Source organism: Oreochromis niloticus, unplaced genomic scaffold, assembly GCF_001858045.2.
Source record: "Oreochromis niloticus isolate F11D_XX unplaced genomic scaffold, O_niloticus_UMD_NMBU tig00000735_pilon, whole genome shotgun sequence".
NCBI classification, from domain to species: Eukaryota; Metazoa; Chordata; class Actinopteri; order Cichliformes; family Cichlidae; genus Oreochromis; species Oreochromis niloticus.
Window position 1 is genome coordinate 68,251 of NW_020327229.1, and position 21,021 is coordinate 89,271.

The window sequence follows — 21,021 nt, forward strand, 5'->3', positions numbered from 1 at the left end:
AATAAAGGTCAATCAAATGGACCAATATGGCAATGCCATGAAGATCCACTTGGTAAACTAAATCCGCTTGGCATCTCTCTTGGCCTTAAGACAACAATTCTGATGGCTAAAGATCCAAACGGGACAGGGGGGAAAAAAAGAAAGAAGAAAAACTGCCACAAAAAATTCTGCGATACAGCGAGGCGGCGATAGGTGAACTACGTTATAGTGAGGGACCACTGTACCGAGTGAGTAGTTCATAGTTCACACTGTTGTGTTGTATGTGTTTAAGGTGAAATGATTAGATGTTAGAAACATGAACCGTGGTATAAGGTCACAGTCAGCAGCTGTATTAGTGACACAGAGTCCAGTGTGTGGGCTCAGTTCAAAGGCAGACAGGAGGAGGCGTGCTTCACTCCTTTCTCTTTGTAATAAAGAGCTTTATTCTTTATTCTTTAACCTTCGTACAGTCTGTGAGTGTTACAGCTTCTCACCTGCACATATTCTTCACTTTCCTTTTACCTTGTATTCAACAGCGTAAAGAGCTTTTATTATGAAGGTTCTCAGGGAGGAGGAGACTTCCGGTAGAATCGAAAGTCAGTTTTTCTTTGTGCGCCATCTTGTTCAGAGTAACGAGTCTGTGTCTGGGAGCGGTCGGTGAGGATCAGCTGTAAAGTGACTGTTCCCGAGGATGAAGATGATCGTGCTCCTCTTACTCAGTAAGAAACACAAACACACACACACACACACAGAGGTGTGGCTGGATACCGAGTGTGTCGCGGGTCTGTTTTTTTTAACCGCTCATGCTCACGTTCATCGAGCTCGTTCATGTGATGAAGCTCGTCCCCGCGGCCTCCATGCAGGGCGGATCCCGCACTTTCAGCTGGTTTTATCAGATCATATGTGTGTTTAATGCAGGGGTCGGTAACCTTTCTGATGAGTGCATCTAAAATGTCCTCAGAAGGCAATGCGCCATATGATTACATTGCAAATCCATCAGCAGATCAACTGAAGCAGCTACGTAAAAAAGTCTGTGTGTGTGTGGGGGGGGTTGCGGCCACGTCCAGCGGGTGTGTGGGCGTGACACAGTCGCTCCACCTCAAGTCACTACTGTGTTGTCTTCGTAGCGCTTGTTAAAAATAACACAGCATCCACTTATGCCTTGCGAGCTACTGCTCCAAACATTTTATTGACACCATCCCTATCACACCACAGACCAGTCTTCTTTTATGTGCTTCCCCGGAGGCATTCATGAGCTTTCTTAAATACAGCGCCCCCTGCTGGTAAACCTTATCATTACATGAACACCTACATATCAACACTGAACTAGAAAGCGAAAATTTCAGAAGAAATTTTAAGTGTGCCTATGCCGCTGCTAATCAGAGTAGTTTGGCATTCATACGGCTACAGACAGCAAAACTCAGAAGAGCAGCCATTCTCCATCATGAATTATGGTAAAAACAAACACCGCTCGCGCCTCACAGATGACAGCTTACAGTTTTGGGTAAAGATGAGGTGACTTTGTACATCCCCGATTTTCAGACGCTGTGCACACAGGTTCATGAGCAGAAGTCCCATAGTATCACGGCAGACCCTGACAATGTTTGCATGAACACGCTTTGAAGCATTACATTATGGACCACTTTTCACACATGGTTGGTGTACCCACCCAGCCAGCTGTAGCTTTTCAACTCACAGCCCGACACACACCCAAAAAACAGCCGAGAGAGCACAGACTACGCCCGAGAGGCGTGATTGCAGGTGCCGCTCAGGTGGGTCCACCTCCCCTGCAGCGGCACTGCAGACCACGCCCTGCCACACACATCACACACGTAAAATAAATATTTATGCACTTTCGCATTCACTTTTTGTTTTTTGTTATTTTTACACAGTGTTCTGAATGATTAACAATGGTCTACAGCCAATCTTGTGTATTATTATACAAACTTTGGTTGTAAGATTCAGATAACTATTTAATAAAAGCTAAATATTTTATATGAGAGTAAGAAATCAAAGTATAACTTTGTGTCCACCTTTTCCTGTTAATGCCCTACCTGGCCCCCTGGCAAAAGCTTTGCTAGATCCGCCCCTGCACAGTTACCAGCTGTCAGCTACACAGAAACAGGAGCTTGGTGTTTATTTGTCTCTCAGAAACAGTTCATAACTTCCCTTCAACTCATTCATGTCACCTAAAAGGTAAACCTGTTTCTCCATCACCAGTTCAGCTCTGATGATTCAGTAAGGACATCTCCTGGTTTGGAACAGCCGCTTCTACAGCTGTGGCTCCAGCAAACATCAGCTGATACTAGAAATTAAAATCAAATGAATTCTAACAACAGCTGATCAAGCTTAAACGTGCTGCTGTTGTTTAGCGCAATAAACAAGAGCGAAAAGCCGATCGTTGATCAGTTTCACGATTGAAGTTGCAACAGGCGAGAGAATCACACGGGAGGCTTCGTAAGGACAGAATAAATCGTAATATTTTCTCTGAATGTGGGACAATTCCCTTTGTACGGCAACTCTATGAACTAACCCTTGTGAATAAAATAAAGTTCAACGTCAGTAACTTAGCGCGCACACAGGTCAGCACAACGAAAATAAACTACACCTAAACTCGGTTTATATCTGACCCAAATAGAGTGCAATTCATAACTTCTTACCTGAAATTCAGTTCACCTCACGCTCCTGCCTTAGGTTTCCCTGATCCACGATCTACCACCGGTCGATCGGCGGTCGCCTCGCCGCCTCTTATGTCTCGTTCCCCGCATGTTCTTTCTGACACACACCAGTGGATAGCTGCTCTCGGTTGTAGCTCCACGTTAGCCAAGACCAAACAACTCAGTTATTTTTTCCACATCGACCAGCATCATCGGCCCATATAAACGAAAAATAAGTCCACTTAAGACACAGACTGTTGGCGAGTGATCGGGTGATGGTCAGCAGTCTCACTGAAAGCAAGCCCGGGTGCTCGAAGGGTCGCTAGCGGCGCTAGCTAGCTAGCCGGCTAGCAGCAACATCGTCAGAACACTGTCGCTAATATGGGATGTTTTGACAAAACGAGCAGATATGTGAAGTTTACACACCTACATTCTCGCCTGAAAATATCTTAAAAGTTTATTTTGTGACCTAGAAACACTAATAAAAGACATTTAAAACGAAGACGTGTCCGCCATTGTTTAACTCGGCAGAGGTGTGCTATGAAAAGCATTGCGGTTACCGTAACTATTCAATGGTTCGCGCAACCTTAAAACTTCCAATGGTTCCTGAAAGCAGTGAGGCTGTGCGCGCCATTGAAATTGTCGTCATTACGGTATCCAAATAAGGGTAGACAGGATGTACCACTCCCGGCATACCACTAGAGAGAGCCAACACACCACAAATGAAGTTTGAAATTTGTTTCAGTGGGACCAAAAGATGGAGCCAACACACCACAAATGAAGTCTGTTTCTATGGCGCCAAAAGAAGAATCTTTCTAAATTTGCACTAAAATATTAATATTTACAAAACTATAAAAGTCATGAACATCAAAAGTCGTACCATACTAGTCCAGCTCCAGCCGCACAAAATGATCTAACATATGTAACCCTATTGTCAAAACTGTTCGGCAGAGGAGCGCGGGAAAATTTTCACTAAAATATTAATATTTAAAAAACTATAATAGTCATAAACACCAAAAGTCATAGCACACCATTCCAGATCCAGCCGCACAAAATGAGGTAACATATATGAAGTTTGTCTCAAAACTGCGGGGCGAGTTTCACTGCAAAATTTCAGGCGGAAACTGGAGAATAATAATAACTAGAAAAATTTGCATTTCCTGCGAAAATGCTGTGTGGATGCCTTAACGCTGAAGCTGTCTGCTGAAAAGCTGAAAAAGCTGAAAAGTTGCAAAAAGTTATATGGTGGTGAAAAAAAAATGTCACCCTGAGCAGGATTCGAACCTGGCCCTCCTGGTCTCAAGGCAGCTGCTCATCTCACTGAGCTAAACTCTCTCAAAAAAGAGGAGGAGAGACTGACAATTCTGCTAAAATGAGCAGAAGCTGCTCATTTTTTGTGCTGAGAAGAGGCGAAAAGGCTGAAAATTTTGCAGAAAAGAGGTGAATCAGCAGAATTTCTGCAGAAAAGAGGTAAAGAAGCAATAAGATGCGCTGAAAAGAGATGAATCAGCAGAATTTCTGCTCAAAAGAGTTTTTTTTCTGAAAACAGCTGAGATTTGTGCTGATAAGAGGTGAAAAGGCTGAACATTTTGCAGAAAAGAGGTGAATCAGCAGAATTTCTGCAGAAAAGAGGTAAAGAAGCAATAAGTTGCGCTGAAAAGAGATGAATCAGCAGAGTTTCTGCTGAAAAGAGTTTTGTTTTTCTGAAAACAGCCAAAAAAGCTGGAATTTGTGCTGAAAAGGAGTGAAAAAAATGAAAATTTTGCTGAAAAGGGGTGAAGAAGCTAAAGTACACCAAATCAAAGTATTTGTGCCAAAACATAGTGTTTCTGCCATATTGTGGTACTACTACATTACAACATGAATACGGATTAAAGATGAAAGAAACTGGCAACAAATTCCTCCACTACAAACCAGTCTGATACCACTTCTTTGCAGTGTTCATGTTTACTAAGGCACTACCCAAAAGGCGCCACAAGAGGGCACTCCAACACAAGAGATGAGGTGAATGAGCAGAATTTCTGCTGAAAAGAGGCAGAAGGTTCTGTATGTAGAAAAAGAAACACTGTTGAACCATGTGTGAAATAAATAAAGAAATGAAATGAAAGAACAACCTGGTTCTGCTCAAATTCACCAATCAGAGGTACTGCCTCAGTCTGCTTCATACTTGTTTCTGCCATGGAGCGTTAACAAGAATCTGAGGTCCATATTAGAAAAGCTGCTAAAATCATAAAACTTTGCAGAATTGTAATAAATTAGCAATCTAAATTACAGGTCTGTGATAGTGTATAAATTTGTAGTGAAAAAAAAAAAAACGTGGACCAAGGTGGGATTGAACCCACGACCTTTGAGCTGCAGAGCCGTGTCATTACTGATTGCGCCACCTGGAAAGGGGGCAGCGGTCTGAAAGACAGATACTTGGGCAGTCAGAAAATAGATCACGGTGAGAGGCGAAAAACGCCGTTTTTTGGAGTTACAAAACGTCGTGTAACTCAAAAACTAGGAGGGCTAGCAGCATAATTCTTGTACTGGGTGAATCAGCGGACTTTGGTGTATTTTGACTGCGATTTTCATAGCTCGTTCTACCTCCGTCGCGGAGATATGACGAGAGAAGAAACGGCTTCATTTCCAGAGTTTGAAGACTGAGAGGAGGACAGATTTCCACCCCTCAAACAAACGTAATTCATTGCTCAACGGTAAGATAATTGTAAAAACTGCTTCCACTGTGAGTGTCAGCAGTGTCTGAAGATATATTGGCACAAGCTTCATGTCCTAACTTTGCTTTGTTAAAGAGATATGGCGATTTGAAAATGCCTCCCGTTACAGAATTTCAGCTCTGAATTTCAAAACCTCCCCATAGACTTTGAATGGGGAGTTGTCAGACCTTGTGTCACTCCGAGGCAAATTGCGAAAAAACGGTAAATCTTACAATAAAGATAGTGACATTTTCTGAAAGCCAGCAAAAATACCTACGTTTTGATGTATAATTTGTGGGGGTTGAGTCGAAATTGAGTGAGTAGCAAGAAGTTGTTTAGACATGAAGAGAAAATTCAGAACGGACCAGCACTCACTCTGACTTAATTGCATAGCAACCATAGCAACGCATGTATTTTCTGAAAAATCACAAAGCTGCAACTGAAAACTTAAAGAGAGATAAGATTAAAACGGTAGAAGATCTGAAAAAGCTGAATCAGACAGGAATAGCCCAATAATTTGAGAACATTTTAAAGTTTGAATGGAGTTTCTAGGTGAAAGTATGACAAAGTAGTTAAGTTTCAAAAACAAGCAAGTTTTAGCAGAATTTCTGAAGATTTCCATTCATTTCAATGGGACAAATTAAAGGAAAAAAGTGTAATATTTTAAAAAGTATAAGAGTAATAAACACCAAAAGTCATAGCCATCATTAGCAGAAAGAGCAGAACAGTTTAGAGTTTGAACTGAGAAAATCGGCTGAAAACTGAGGGAGTAGATCCACGGCGAAAAACGTACGGAAGCAACTAGAATAATAAAGAATAAAGAGAAACAGGAACTCAATATTGTGGAAGCCCTTTAGGGCATCCACACAACTAGAAAAATTTGCATTTCCTGCGAAAATGCTGTGTGGATACCTTAATGCTGAAGCTGTCTCCTCAAAAACTGAAAAAGATGAAAAGTTGCAAAAAGTTGTATGGTGGTGAAAAAAAAAAACATTGCCCTGAACAGGATTTGAACCTGGCCCTCCAGGTCTCAAGGCAGCCACTCATCTCACTGAGCTAAACTCACTCTGACAAAGAAGAGGTGGAGAGACGGACAATTCTGCTGAAATGAGCAGAAGCTGCTGAGAATTGTGCTGATAAGAGGAGAAAAGGCTGAAAATTTTGCAGAAAAGAGGTGAATCAGCAGAATTTCTGCTGAAAAGAGGTAAAGAAGCAGAAAGTTGCGCTGAAAAGACATGAATCAGCAGAATTTTTTGCTCAAAAGTGTTTTTTCTGAAAACAGCTGAGATTTGTGCTAATAAGAGATGAAAAGGCTGAAAATTTTGCAGAAGAGGTGAATAAGCAGAATTTGGCCTTAAAAGAGGTGAAAATTCTGCTGAAAAGAGTTCAATCAGCAGAATTTCTGCTGAAAAGAGGTTTTTGCTGAAAACAGCAGAAAAAGCTGGGATTTGTGCTGAAAAGTGGTGAAAAAACTGAAAATTTTGCTGAAAAGGGGTGAAAAAGCTGAAATTGAGTTAAAAAAGTTTAACTGTTAACTGAAAGAAATGTTGCCATAAGCGGGATTTGAACCCTGGCCTCCCAGTCTGAGAACGGATGCTCATCTCACTGAGCTAAAACACAGGTCATCCCGGCAAGGAAAATTAGTGAGGCCACTGATAATATGGCAGAAATGGGCAAAAAATATTGCAAAAAAAAATTCAATATCTCAAAAAGTATAGAAGTTATGAGCACCAAAAGTCATAGCAAACATTAGGAGAAAGAGCAGAATTTTTTAAAGTTTGAACTGAGAAAATCAGCTGAAAACTGAGGGAGTAGTTAAGCGGCAAAAAACGTACGGAAACCCCAAGAATAATAAAGAATAAAGAGAAACAGGAAAACAATAGTGTGGATGCCTTTGAGGGCATCCACACAATAAAGAAGTAGAAAAATTTGCATTTCCTGCGAAAATGCTGTGTGGATGCCTTAACGCTGAAGCTGTCTGCTGAAAAGCTGAAAAAGATGAAAAGTTGCAAAAAGTTGTATGGTGGTGAAAAAAACATTGCCCTGAGCAGGATTCAAACCTGGCCCTCCTGGTCTCAAGGCGGCTACTCAAGGTGTAACTCAAAAACTAGGAGGGCTAGCAGCATAATTCTTGTACTGGGTGAATCAGCGGACTTTGGTGTATTTTGACTGCGATTTTCATAACTCTTTGTACCTCCGTCGCGGAGATATGACGAGAGAAGGAACGGCTTCATTTTCAGAGTGTGAAAACTGAGAGGAGGACAGATTTCCACCCCTCCAACAAACGTAATTTATGGCTCAACGGTAAGATGAATGTAAAAACTGCTTCCACTGTGAGTGTCAGGAGTGTCTGAAGATATATTGGCACAAGCCTCATGTCCTACCTTTGCTTTGTTAAAGAGATATGACGATTTGAAAATGCCTCTCATTACAGAATTTCAGCTCTGAATTTCAAAACCTCCCCATAGACTTTGAATGGAGCGTTTTGAGACCTTGTGTCACTTCGAGGCAAATTGCGAAAAAACGGTAAATCTCACAATAAAGATAGTGACATTGTCTGAAAGCCAGCAAAAATACCTACGTTTTGATGTATAATTTGTGGGGGTTGAGTGGAAATTGAGCGAGTAGCAAGAAGTTGTTTAGACATGAAGAGAAAATTCAGAACGGACCAGCCCTCACTCTGAGTTAATTGCATAGCAACCATAGCAACGCATGTATTTTCTGAAAAATCACAAGTTTGCAACTGAAAACTTAAAGAGGGATAAGATTAAAATGGTAGAAGATATGAAAAAGCTGAATCACTCAGGAATAGCCCAGTAATTTGAGAACGTTTTAAAGTTTGAATGGAGTTTCTAGGTGAAAGTATGAGGATGTAGTTAAGTTTCAAAAACAAGCAAGTTTTTGCAGAATTGTGGAAGTTTTCCATTCATTTCAATGGGACAAATTAAAGGAAAAAAGTGTAATATTTTAAAAAGTATAATAGTAATAAACACCAAAAGTCATAGCCATCATTAGCAGAAAGAGCAGAACAGTTTAGAGTTTGAACGGAGAAAATCGGCTGAAAACTGAGGGAGTAGTTAAACGGCGAAATACGGAGCAACTAGAAGAATAAAGTATAAAGAGAAAGAATAAAGAGAAACAGGAACTCAATAGTGTGGAAGCCCTTTGAGGGCATCCACACAATAATAAATCCGACGAATAGTAATAAGTGTGCCTCTTGGCATAGGCACACTTAATTATATACAACATAGGTCTTATAAACTAACATATACACATAATTGTTTTACATAAATATTAATCATATTATTTCAATTGTTTTTTTTTTTCAACACCATCAGAATATAAGATAAAAACAAATCCAGTTTTAGCTTTACAGATTAAGCCTAACTGGTCTTTTGACCTTACGCTCGGACCTCCTCAATACAGTTTCTGAAACCACTTCACTTCTCTCCACATACCCATGTCCATCCAGTGGTTTCAAATCAGACACTGTCTCTGCATGTGACACATCAACATTTTCATCTTCCTCACCACATTGTTCCTCCTGAAATGTCTCTTTAGTCTTCAGCAAGTTGCGACGGTTCCTTCTGAACACATGACCTTCTTCAGTTCTTACGTCATATGATCTCGGACCTGCTTCCTGAAGAACAATGGCTTTCCTGCTCCATGCATTCTGAGGACGATCATCTGTCTCAACTGTAATAGTAGGAAGACCATAAACATAACAGTGAAAAATATCAAGTCCATATGCCAGCCCAAGACATTCTTTCTCAATCTGAGCATATCGGGTTTCAGACTTAGACATGGATCTAGAAGCATAAGCAACTGGTTTCCAGCTCCCCTCTTCAGCTTGAAGTAAAACAGCTCCAAGCCCATCTTTTGAGGCATCTGTTGAGATTTTCAGACTCTTAGTTGGATCATAATATGCAAGCACTGGGCACGTTGTCAGTGTGGTTTTTAAATCGTTCCATTCTTGTTCATCCCTCGCTGTCCATTTAAATTCTATGGAATCACTAAGTAACTCCCTTAGTGCTGATGTTCTCACTGACAAGTTAGGTATGAATTCTCCCAACAAAGTTTATCATTCCCATCACTCTGAGCACACCTCTCTTGTCTGTTGGGCGTGGCATTGTTGCGATGGCTTTTATTTTTCTTTCATCTGGCTCAATACCTCCAGCAGAGAATTTATCTCCTAAAAATGTTATTTCCTTTACACCAAAATGACACTTGTCACGATTTAGCTTTAATCCATTCTCCCTCACCCGTTGCAGCACCTTCACCAGTCTTTCATTATGTTCTTGTAGGGTGGAGCCCCAAATAACCACATCATCAACATAACAGCGAACACCTTGTAATCCCTCTAACATGTTGTCCATGGCACGATGAAAAATCTCAGATGCTGAGATTATGCCAAATGGCATTCTGAGGAATCTGTACCTGCCAAACGGTGTATTGAAAGTACAGTATTTTGAACTTTTCTCATCTAGCTTTATTTGCCAAAAACTCTGTGCTGCATCTAGCTTTGAGAAGTATTTGGCACCTGCCATTTCACTTGCAGTCTCTTCACGCTTTGGTATCTGGTAGTGCTCACGTTTTATGGCTTTATTTAAATCGCCAGGGTCCATGCATATTCTCAAATCATTGTTTTTATTCCTTTTATCCACACACACCATTGAGTTTACCCACTCAGTTGGTTCTTCCACCTTTGTAATGACCTGCAACTGCGACATCCTGTCAAGTTCTTTCTTTAAACGGCCCTTCAGTGGAGCTGGGAGCTGGGACTCTACGTGGTGAATGGATCACTGGCCTTGCGTTCTCTTTCAGCTGGATACTGTAAGTGCATGGTAGACATCCCAAACCTTTGAAGACATCCTCATAATGCTGTACAATGGAGTCAACTGCTCCTCACTGACCACTTGCTGCTTCTCCACAGTTGATGTGGTACACTCTTTCTACTAGGTTTAATCTTTTGGATGACACACCACCCAGCAGTGATTCACGACCTTCTGGAACAACATTAAACAATACATCATAATCTTTATGTTTTATTGTCACTTTAAGTCTGCATTGACCACTACTTTCAATATTCCTCCCATTGCAGTCTTTTAGAGGTACTCTTTATTAATTTGGGCTTTGGTTTCATAGCATTGATCTCTGTCATGCTGATTAGGTTTGCCTGTGCACCTGTATCAATCCTTAGTGCCACCAAAGTTCCTTGTATTGGGAGTGAAACAATCCACGTGTCTTCATAATCTGAGCGTCTCTCACTGTCTTCTGCTTCGTTATGCTCACTTTTTACATCCCCAAGTGACCACAAAGAAAGTCTCGCTTAAGTCAGTCTCTTCAACTAAATGCACCGATCTGGGTTTGGTTTTAGACAGACATTGTTTGGCAAAATGATTTTTTCCATTGCATTTTAAACATCTTTTGCTATAAGCAGGACACTATCTAGGTTCATGTCTGCTACCACATCGCTTACAGGAGTACACTGTATCGTCTTTGCTGGACTTTTGTGACATATTCTTCCTCATTTTCTTTTTAACCACAGCCATTATTTTTGAACCATCATGTACTGCAGCGACGCTTGTCTCATTAAATGTCCTTGCATGCTGCAGGGCTAACTCACTTGCATGACACACTCTTTCTGCTTCATCCAGAGTTAGCTTGGAATTTCTGAGCAGCCGTTCTCTAGTCCGTTTATCATGGATCCCACACAATTAGATCATGAACCATAGAATCTTTCAGCTCTCCAAAATCACATGACTGTGCCTTTAGCTTCAAATCAGTCACAAAGCAATCAAAAGTCTCTTCTGGTTTCTGCATCCGAGATCAGAAAACATACCTTTCATATACTGTGTTCTTCTGTGGTGAACAGTGTGCATCAAACTTTTCAACCACTTTGTCGTACTTATTCCTGTCACCAACGTCCTCAAACTCAAATGTGTTGAAGACTTCATTGGCTTGAGGACCAGCTACCATGAGCAGCAACACAATTTTCCTGGCATCGGGTTTAGAGTCCAGTCCCATGGCAGCCATATGTGTTTATTGGCTGTACTAGAGAAACTGCGGTGAGTTTCTCAAAATGCACTCAATGAGCCCATTTTGAGAAACTCACGCCTTGTCCCATCGTTTCAATCCCAGCGGGCAGCCTTGTGGGAGTTTGAACAGCCGGTTCCGCTTCCTTAATTCTTCAATAAGTCAGGGCCAAGCCAGCTCCGATCAGCAAGAACCCTGTTATCATGGTTCCGAATAGGTAGATATCTTCAGCACTCAGGCTCACCCGAGCTCAGACTTCTCGTTGAAGGGGTGTCAATTGCATTCAGGGATCAGTTGATCAAATCCATAATTCCTCTTTTAGGTTTTAGAGAACAGACTGTGAGAGAGTGTTCCAGGGAAAAGTAATACAAAAAAAACAAGAAAAAACAAGGACACAAGAGGCTAAGCAGGGAAGCTGAGGGAGAGGAAGAGGAGGAGAGGAGAAAGGTGCCACTGCCTTCGTCAAGAGCCAAAGATGAGGAGTGTGAAACATGTGTAGTACAGACAGCAGGCGACAGTGAGGGTGGATGTTCACAGGCAGGACTCGAACCTGTAGCCTGCAGGATAGTGATGGGTTGGTCGCAAACGAAATGGCTCTTAGAGCCCGATCTTTGAGCTGAACGACGCGAGCTGTGGGTTGTTTTTTTTCCCTTCTCTCACCCTCTCTCTCGCACTTTTTTTTTCCGCTTCACTCCGCACGTGAGCCTTGTGCTTTGCGCTGGGAAGAGGGGGGAGGGGCGGTAGTTACACTCAGTAGCACAGGAAAAGAGCGGGAGGGAGAGAGAGAGAAAGAGTGCCAGGGACAACAACGTCACATTAGAAAGGTATAGTAATCATCCACAACTATTTTCAGTTCCAGATGATAAAGGATTCAGAAAGTTTATTCATGCAGGTCCATATGACAGAGAATATGCATCTTCTTTTTGTTTTCATATTTTATTTATATTTAACTGTGTTGTGGTTTGCAGTGTTTTGTGTTGTTTCACTTTAAATTTATTTAAGAGGAAAAAGCTGAAAATTTAAAGTTAAAAGTTCAAATTCAAATAGCTGTTTTTTGTATTATATGATTTATTTATTACATGTTATGTGGAGTGAATAAAAAAAAGTATATTTACGGTGGCCCCTAGAGACAAAGCAGCACGTACAAACTTCAAAACACGTACAAACTCAGAAGCACGTACAAAAGACAACAGAAGTGCTCCAGGATGCTAGGCGCAGTGTTGAGCTTTGTTACCTAGTGGCTACACAAGCCAGCAAGTACCAACGACCGGTGTGTGGTAGTAAGAGGTAAATGAACTTTTTTAAATTATTTGAATATATATGAGTGCTTGTGTATAAATACACAAACAATACACATATGCTTTCAATTGTGTAATTTAAGTGATCTAGGCAGCTCTGCTTTGGAAGTTAAGTTAACGCTAGAAATGTGTTTTAGAGTTTGTACGTGCTTTGTCTCATATATATCTTTATATATATAAACATATATAAATAAAACCACTTTTTTTTCCATTAGTAATTCCTTTTGTGCATAATTTTATATTATTGTTAATAATAAATTAATTAATTAAAGCAACAAAACAACCTGAAGAGCCGGTTTGGAGCCGAAAGAGCTGGATCTCTAAAAAGAGCCGGAAATCCCACCACTACTGCAGGGCTCTGTGAGTCTCCTACTCGACACTAGGGCTGGGTATCGTCACTGATTTCTAGAATCGATTCAAATCCGATTCACAAGGTCCCAAATCGATTCGATCCATGATTCGATTTAATTCAATTCGATTCAATTCGATTTAAATCTGGGAAATTTTGACAGTCAGAAATATTATAATTCAGATCAGTACATTTACATATTTTTGTATCAATAAAAAGGAAGCTGACACACGCAAGACTATCAAAGGCGTGAGCGTCACAGCAGATGCCTTTATGTCAAAGTAGCTGAAGATAAAACAGAAAAACATGAAGGTGGTTTTCCTGGCCTGGGATTTTATACAAATATTCTGCAGTAAATCAAAAACGAAAGAAAACCATTAATGAACATATGAACGTTACCTCTGACGTTACAGCGGTTTTATTAGAGACGGCTAAGCGTTTTGCATTTTGCATAATTTTAAAAAGTTCAAATTGGTTCAGTATTGAACAGCAGAGATAAGGTTTTCTTTTCGGAAGAATGTAAAAGGGGGGGGAAAAAACAGCGGCCGACAGCGTTGTAAACAACGGTAGACTTGTGCGTAACAAGCAAGCGAATAATGCAGAAAACTGATTTTTAGACGGGAAACTGTTCTTGAAGTACAGAGAGAGAGAGAGAGAGAGCGAGAGCTGTGCATGAAGTGTGATTTTATCCTGGTGGAAGCAAAACAGTAAAAGTCAAAGTTGTTGTTGTTTATGTGAAGCATAGTTTGGATCTTCTTTTGCTGCTGGTTCGGTCAATATTCTTTAGAAAAAGATCAAACTAACAGCTTTAGAATCAGCGCAAAAAGGGCGTGAACACAAAGCGCGGACCCGCCGACAGATCAGAATCAGCGAGCTGTCGGCTTTCGTGCCGTCGGGTGAGAAAGGCGACATCTCACTGATTCTGATCCGTCGGCAGGTCCGCGCTTTGTGTTTAAGTTAAATGGAACACCAGAGCAGGCTAAGGTTCTAGTCATCAAAGAGATGACGGAACTAGAAAAATATAACTGATAAATCAGAATGCAAAGTAGTGCTAAATATGATGGGACCGTCCAAGTGCACAAACAAGGCAGATGTCTGACAATTTTCAACTAACAACTCGTATAGATATTGAAAATAAGACATTGATGTATGACAGCAACATAGATCCTGATTAGGGCTGTTCGATATAACGATATATATCGGATGACGATAGAAAAACGTCTATCGTTTCATTTTACGCTATCGTTTGTTTCGTGGTGTCGCAAAATAAACTGTTTACCGCAATATTGTTTCATTATTTTGATGGTCACTGTAGTGGCTATATTAATTTCCTAAAGTTCTCTCTTTCTCTTATATTTAATATAACCACACTACAGACGGACAAGCGCTTGTTTTTATGCGTTGTCGTTAGCAACAACGACGGTAAAACCACCTCGTATCTGCTTGTTTATTTTCCACATAAACCTTTCACAATAAAGCTCAAGATCCTGTTGAGATTTTTCAAAATAAACTGAATCACGTGAAAGATGCAGAGTATTTACGGATGAGAAGCAAAAAAGAGCCGTCAGGTGCTAAAAAATAAACCTTAGACTCAAACGTTAGAACAGGCCTTTCCCCGCAGCACGCTGTGTAATAAATACTCACAAAGAAAACGGCGGCCGTTACAACCTAAGTCTAAAAATGTATCGTTTCATGCGTCGGTTAAAACACTCTCCAGGTACGCGACGCCCAGCTGGAAACACTTCACGCAAGTCGAGCTGCCCGACATTCACAGAATTTACAGAAAATGTTACATTTTTGTGATTTATATCGTTATCGGACGATAGATGTCTTAATATCGGGATATGAGATTTTGGTCATATCGCACAGCCCTAATCCTGATTGTAATTTCTTTAACAATAAGACAAATGAATGCAATTATTATACAAATGAGCAACTTAAAAAGGAAATCAAGGTAGAACAGGGTATAACAATGGTTCACTTTAATAGTCGAAGCTTATATGCAAACTTTCAATCCATCAAAGACTACATAAAACAGTGTGAACAGTAGGGCTGCACGATTTTGCATAAAATGAGAATCGCGATTTTTTTTGCTTAGAATTGAGATCACGATTCTCTCACGATTTTCTTTTCCAATATAAATATTTATTGCACTTATTAACTGCACATCAACTTCGTAACAGTTGAAACTGAACATAAAAACAATAAATAAACATAAAAACAATAAATGCCTCACATTTTGTGGTTGCCGCAAAATGTTGTACTGCTTAAAATTCCGTCTCCACCGTTGCTCGACACTGCGTGTATAGAGCAGGTAGTGAAACAATAGAAAAATAGTTGCGTTTGTCTAGGGTGTTGATCATTTTCCTAAATCCCGCGTTTTGCACAGTGTTGATATATCTTTGGTCAGGTGATAAGTAATAGCCTGCGTAATTTCTTTGTGCCTGCGGGAGTTCGACGTGTATCCGGTTGTTCAGTGATGACGTGACGAATCCTACTTCCGGGCCTAAAGTAGTCTGCGTTTAATATGGCTTTTGTGTTGTTAACATGTTTAATGTTTTGTATTTTCTTCTATTTAATCTCAAAAAGCTCATAAAACAGTCAGTGATCACTGTTGACCTCCCTTGGCTTTTATTACCGCTAATCATTTATTTAAGCTCAGTTTTCAAAACCTTATGATGTAACTACAGCACAGCCCATGCAGCAGTATACGAATGACTACCCTCGTATTGTGGATGGATTATCTCATTTGTTCTCCTGGCTGAAGTTTAGTCCTTTTACAGCATCCTGTCATGCGATTACATTTGTTCCTGACCGCCGAGAACACTCACGTTAACTTTTATCGAGTGGAAAAAAAGTTAGCTTGTTTATATTATGCTAACATAGCTGTGTCGCTAGCGGTCACGTAGCACATCATTATATACCAGCTAGCCAAACTTCAGTAACCCTACAAACGTCACTGCTGTTTAGTTTTCTGTCTTCATTTATGTTGGAAGTGATAGCAGAGCTGTACGTTTGAATTTGTTTCCAAAACCCCGCGGTCAGGACATGCTATATTGTATTTCGATAGAAGCTAGTGAGCTAACTTCCTGCTAACTTCTAACGCCGTTAAATGTCATAAATTCCATTTTCATGGATGCCTGGATGTTAAACTCAATTGTTACACCTGGTAGAGCAGGACACTGATCATTTTATTAAAGATGAAAGACTTTAGACAGTTTTTCAACTCTCAGGAATGCCACAGTGATCGTTTGATATATGGACCTGCAGCGGAGTTTAGGCCCAGACATGGCCAGTGACGTCAGACTGAACAACCGGATAGGAAAGCGCTGTATAAGGTTCCCGTTATTGATGTTTGGGTGGTTGACCGGGACGGATTTTCTCCTGTCACTTTCTCGTCATCCCCGACGTGTTCTCCGTTGTTTTTTCCCTTCCAATTTGAGCATCACGGCACAGCTTCTGTATCACGTGGTATAAGGCTCCGCCCTTGTCATTTGTTGAGCAGGAAGAGTGAGCGCTTGTTTTCATGCAGATTACGTCCCGGATCAAAATGCGTTACAATCGTCGTCGTCTTTTTTTTTTTTTTTTTTTTTTTTTTTAATCGTTGTCATTTGGAAATGAGATCGCACATAAGTATGAATCGAGATCGCGATTTTCTAACGATTAATCGTGCAGCCCTAGTGAACAGCCATTCAATGTGATAGCCATATCAGAGACCTGGATAACTCCTGGAAAAGAAGAAGACCTTAAAATAAATGGATATGAATTCCTTCATGTAGACAGAATCAACAAGAAAGGAGGTGGGGTGGCACTTTACATTGATAAAAACCTAAAGTACGAAAGAATGGGAAGAATGACGACTGTTGTTGATGGTGTGATGGAATGTTTGTCAGTGGAAATAAGCATGGAAAAAAGGGAAAAACCTAATTGTCAGCTGTATATATAGAACACCAGGATCTAAGATTGAGATATTTAAGGATAATATGGAGGACTTATTTACAAATATAAATCAGAAAAGAATGTTTATTTGTGGGGACTTTAATATTGACTTATTGAATCCAAATCATAATAAGAGTACAGAAGAATTTATTGATTCCATGTACAGCATGGGTTTATTTCCACAACAATAACAAGACCATAACAAGACCGACCAGAATAACATCTCATTGTGCAACTCTATTAGATAATATATTTACAAATATAATAGAAGGAAATATAAAAAGTGGGTTGTTAATCAATGATATAAGTGACCACTTACCAGTCTTTGCATCTTATAATTGCCATTATAAAGTCAACAGCGATGGACACAAGATTATTTACAAATATAATAGAAGGAAATATAAAAAGTGGGTTATTAATCAATGATATAACTGACCATTTACCAGTCTTTGCATCTTATAATTGCCATTATAAAGTGAACAACGATGGACACAAGATTATTTAGAAAAGAATAAGAACAGAGAAGACATTAAACTGTCTTAGAAATGACCTTTTAAAGCAAGATTGGAATATTGTATATGAACAAACAGAAGTTAATAAAGCTTACGAAGGATTTTTAAGAACATTTAACACATTACTTGATAAAAACTGCCCAGTAATTGAAATCAATAGGAAACACAACTATGCAGGAAGACCATGGATGACCAAAGGACTACAAAATGCCAGCAAAAAAAAGAATACCCTATATTGAGAATTCATAAAAAAGAGAACAATAGAAACTGAAAGGAAGTATAAAACTTACAAAAATAAATTAACTAATATAATGAGATCCTGTAAAAGAGAATATTTCATTAAAAGGTTAGAACACAATAAAGATAACACAAGAGATATATGGAATGTATTAAACAGTATAATCAAAAATGAATCAAGGAATAATGATTACCCTGGGTACTTTATAGAAGGGACAAGAAGTATTAATAACATGGAAGAGATAGTAAATGGCTTTAATGAATTCTTCGTAAACATAGGGCCAAAACTGGCAGAAGAAATAAAGGATGATGGAATAGAAAGGGACACTGGTGAAAATATTGAATGGAATAGAAGCTCAATGTTTTTAAGAGCAGTGGAAGAGAAAGAGATTTATGACATAGTTAGAGGACTTAAGAACAAAACCAGTACAGACTGGAATGATATTGATATGGTAACAGTAAAGACAGTTATTGATGGGATTGTAAAACCATTGAAATACATATTCAACTTGTCGTTTCAAAAAGGGTTTTTTCCACAAAAAATGAAAGTTGCTAAAGTTATTCCCATTTACAAAACCGGTGAAAGGCATCATTTTACAAACTACAGACCAGTGTCAATACTCTCCCAGTTCTCTAAGATACTGGAAAAACTTTTCATAAAAAGATTTGACAGTTTTGTGGAAAAATATGAATTACTGACAGATCAACAGCTTTAGCACTGATAGATTTAATGGAAAAGATAACAGACTGTGTGGATAATAAGAGGTATGCACTCGGCATTTTCTTAGATGTAAAGAAGGCGTTTGATACTGTTAATCATGAAATTCTATTAAAAAAACTGGAAAAGTACAGGTTTAGGGGAGTGGTTTTGGAATGGTTAAAAAGCTATGTAGGGAATAATAATAATAATAATAATAATAATAATAATAATAATAATGCATTGGATTTATATAGCGCTTTTCAAGGCACCCAAAGCGCTTGGGCAACAATATGTACAAATAAATGAATATAAATCTAATCTGATGGATATAGCTTGTGGAGTACCTCAAGGTTCAGTATTGGGTCCAAAAATGTTTATTATGTACTTAAATGATATCTGCAGAGTATCGGAGATTTTAAAGTTTGTAATATTTGCAGATGACACAAATATACTGTGTTCAGGTGTGGAATTGCCACAGGTTATCACACAGGAATTAACGATATTAAAGAAGTGGTTTGATATAAATAAATTATCATTGAATCTAGATAAAACCAAATTTATGTTGTTTGGAAACCAAAAGAAAAACATCAAAATAGAAATATGTGTTGACAATGTATATTTAGAAAGAGTAAATGAAATAAAATTTCTTGGGGTGATCATTGACCACAAGCTCTGTTGGAAGCCACACATTACTTATGTTCGGGGGAAACTGGCACGGGGCATTGCCGTCCTGGGGAAAGCAAAGCATATGTTGGATCAGAAAGCACTGCACATTTTATACTGTGCTTTACTACTGCCATATATGAGCTACTGTGTAGAGGTCTGGGGAAACGCATACAAAAGTAACACACAAACAATAACTATAATACAGAAAAGGGCCATTAGATTAATAAATAATGTGGGGTACAGGGACCATACAAATGCACTCTTTGTCAAAATGCAAGCTATTAAATTCCAAGACTTGGTGGAGTTTAAAACAGCGCAAATAATGTATAAAGTAAGAAATAAATTGCTTCCAAAAGAAATCTGTAAATTGTTCATAGAAAGAGAAGGTGGGTATAACTTAAGAGGGAAATGGAATTTAAAAATACAAAGTTCTAGAACAACTTTAGGAACTATGTCAATCTCAATTGCAGGAGTTAAATTATGGAACAGTCTAACTGAAGAAATAAAAGAAAGTAAAAACATAAACCAGTTCAAAGTAAAATATAAAAACCAAATTTTAAATAAGTATAAGAATGAAGAAAACTGGGTTAACCCAGGACGGTAATGTTGCTGGTAATGGTGTTGTGGTTCTTGGTTGGTTTTTTTGGTTTGTTTGTTTTTCCATAACTTATGAATCTGCAAATATACACATTCTGTATTTTTCATATAAAAGAAACTATACTGTGGTGGGGCTTGCTAATTTCTTTTTTTGATTTATGTATGTTTTTTGTTTTGCTGTACTTTTGTTTCATATGTTGTTTGTTTAATTTAAGACTAAAAGAAAATTAAATGAATGAGAGGTCAAACTTGACTTGGGGGTAGGGACAAATAAATAATTACTTCTGGCTACTCCTTTTCAAACAAATAATGGAATGATATTTGGAAATGATTGTGAAGGCACATGTTTGAAATAAAAATGAACTGAACTGAACTGTTTACGTCTTTGTGCAGAATCCGTCTACCTGCTCTCATTTACTGTCTTAGCTGTTTGGTGGTTGTTGAAAGTTTGCGAGATTTCACCAGAGATTCTGGCATTTCGGGCAAAATAAATTTATATTAACAAATCGATTCAGGATTTTAATGAATCGATTTTACGTTATCCAAGCCAGAATCGATTTTAATCGATAAATCGATTATAAAAACCCACCCCTACTCGACACCCTGACCCTGGCTGTACACTATTGTACTGTATAACAGTGTACACGATTATACTGAGCAGTGTGTGTGTGTGTGTTAATCTGACAGGTCTAAGCTCAGACTGCAGCTACAGGAACTTCCCACTGAGCCTTTTTAGATGTAACTTAAAACAGGGGGAGGAGCCACAGACGCAAACAGGAAGTAGAAACAGTAAACCAGCCCTCCTCCTGACACACAGCCAGGGTGCTGTAAGCTCAGTGCTGTAACTACAACTTAAACACTCATGCAGCTGATACCTCCACCCACACAGAGAAACAAGCACTCCCACCCAAAGAGGCAGAGACAGAAACATGTACTACATATTGGTACTACGTGTAAATATTGGTGCTGCTGCAGCTGAGGAGCATAAAATCATTCAGTTAGTAACAGAGTTTTATCTTTTGTCTGATGTGACAGCCTGATTTACTTTCAGCTGATGTTATTAACAGCATATACGTTACATTCATATAATTAACACACGACTGCAGACAGATGAGCTTCATCCACCTGACCTGAGCCCATCTTTCACTGCTCACCTGCTGGTGGACCTGAGTGACCCTCACAGGAAGCTTCTCTCAGCTGCTTCCTCTGATGTTCTGAGTACAGAGCAGGTTTCTGTGTGAGGGGAGGACACAGGGTCTGCTGTGTGTGCAGAAGCCTTTACTGTACACATGTGTTTGTGTTGGTGATTTGAGCTGGACAGGTTCACTGTTACAGACCTGAGCTAATGGTTCATG

General features: G+C 39.3%; 1 protein-coding gene across 3 annotated transcripts in view; it reads left to right on the forward strand.

Annotated features, from left to right (window-relative positions):
* Nucleotides 1-565: 565 nt before the first annotated feature.
* LOC109194565 (uncharacterized) overlaps nt 566-21,021 on the forward strand; it is a 32,432-nt gene continuing 11,976 nt past the window's right edge. For 2 of the 3 annotated variants that reach the window (XM_025904310.1, XM_019356040.1), the window contains exon 1: nt 567-698. In XM_025904310.1, the coding sequence (XP_025760095.1) occupies nt 671-698 (28 nt within the window). In that variant the 5' untranslated portion in view covers nt 567-670. Of the gene's footprint in view, nt 699-21,021 lie in introns of all 3 variants that reach the window. The other variant, XM_025904311.1, reaches the window with a different exon arrangement.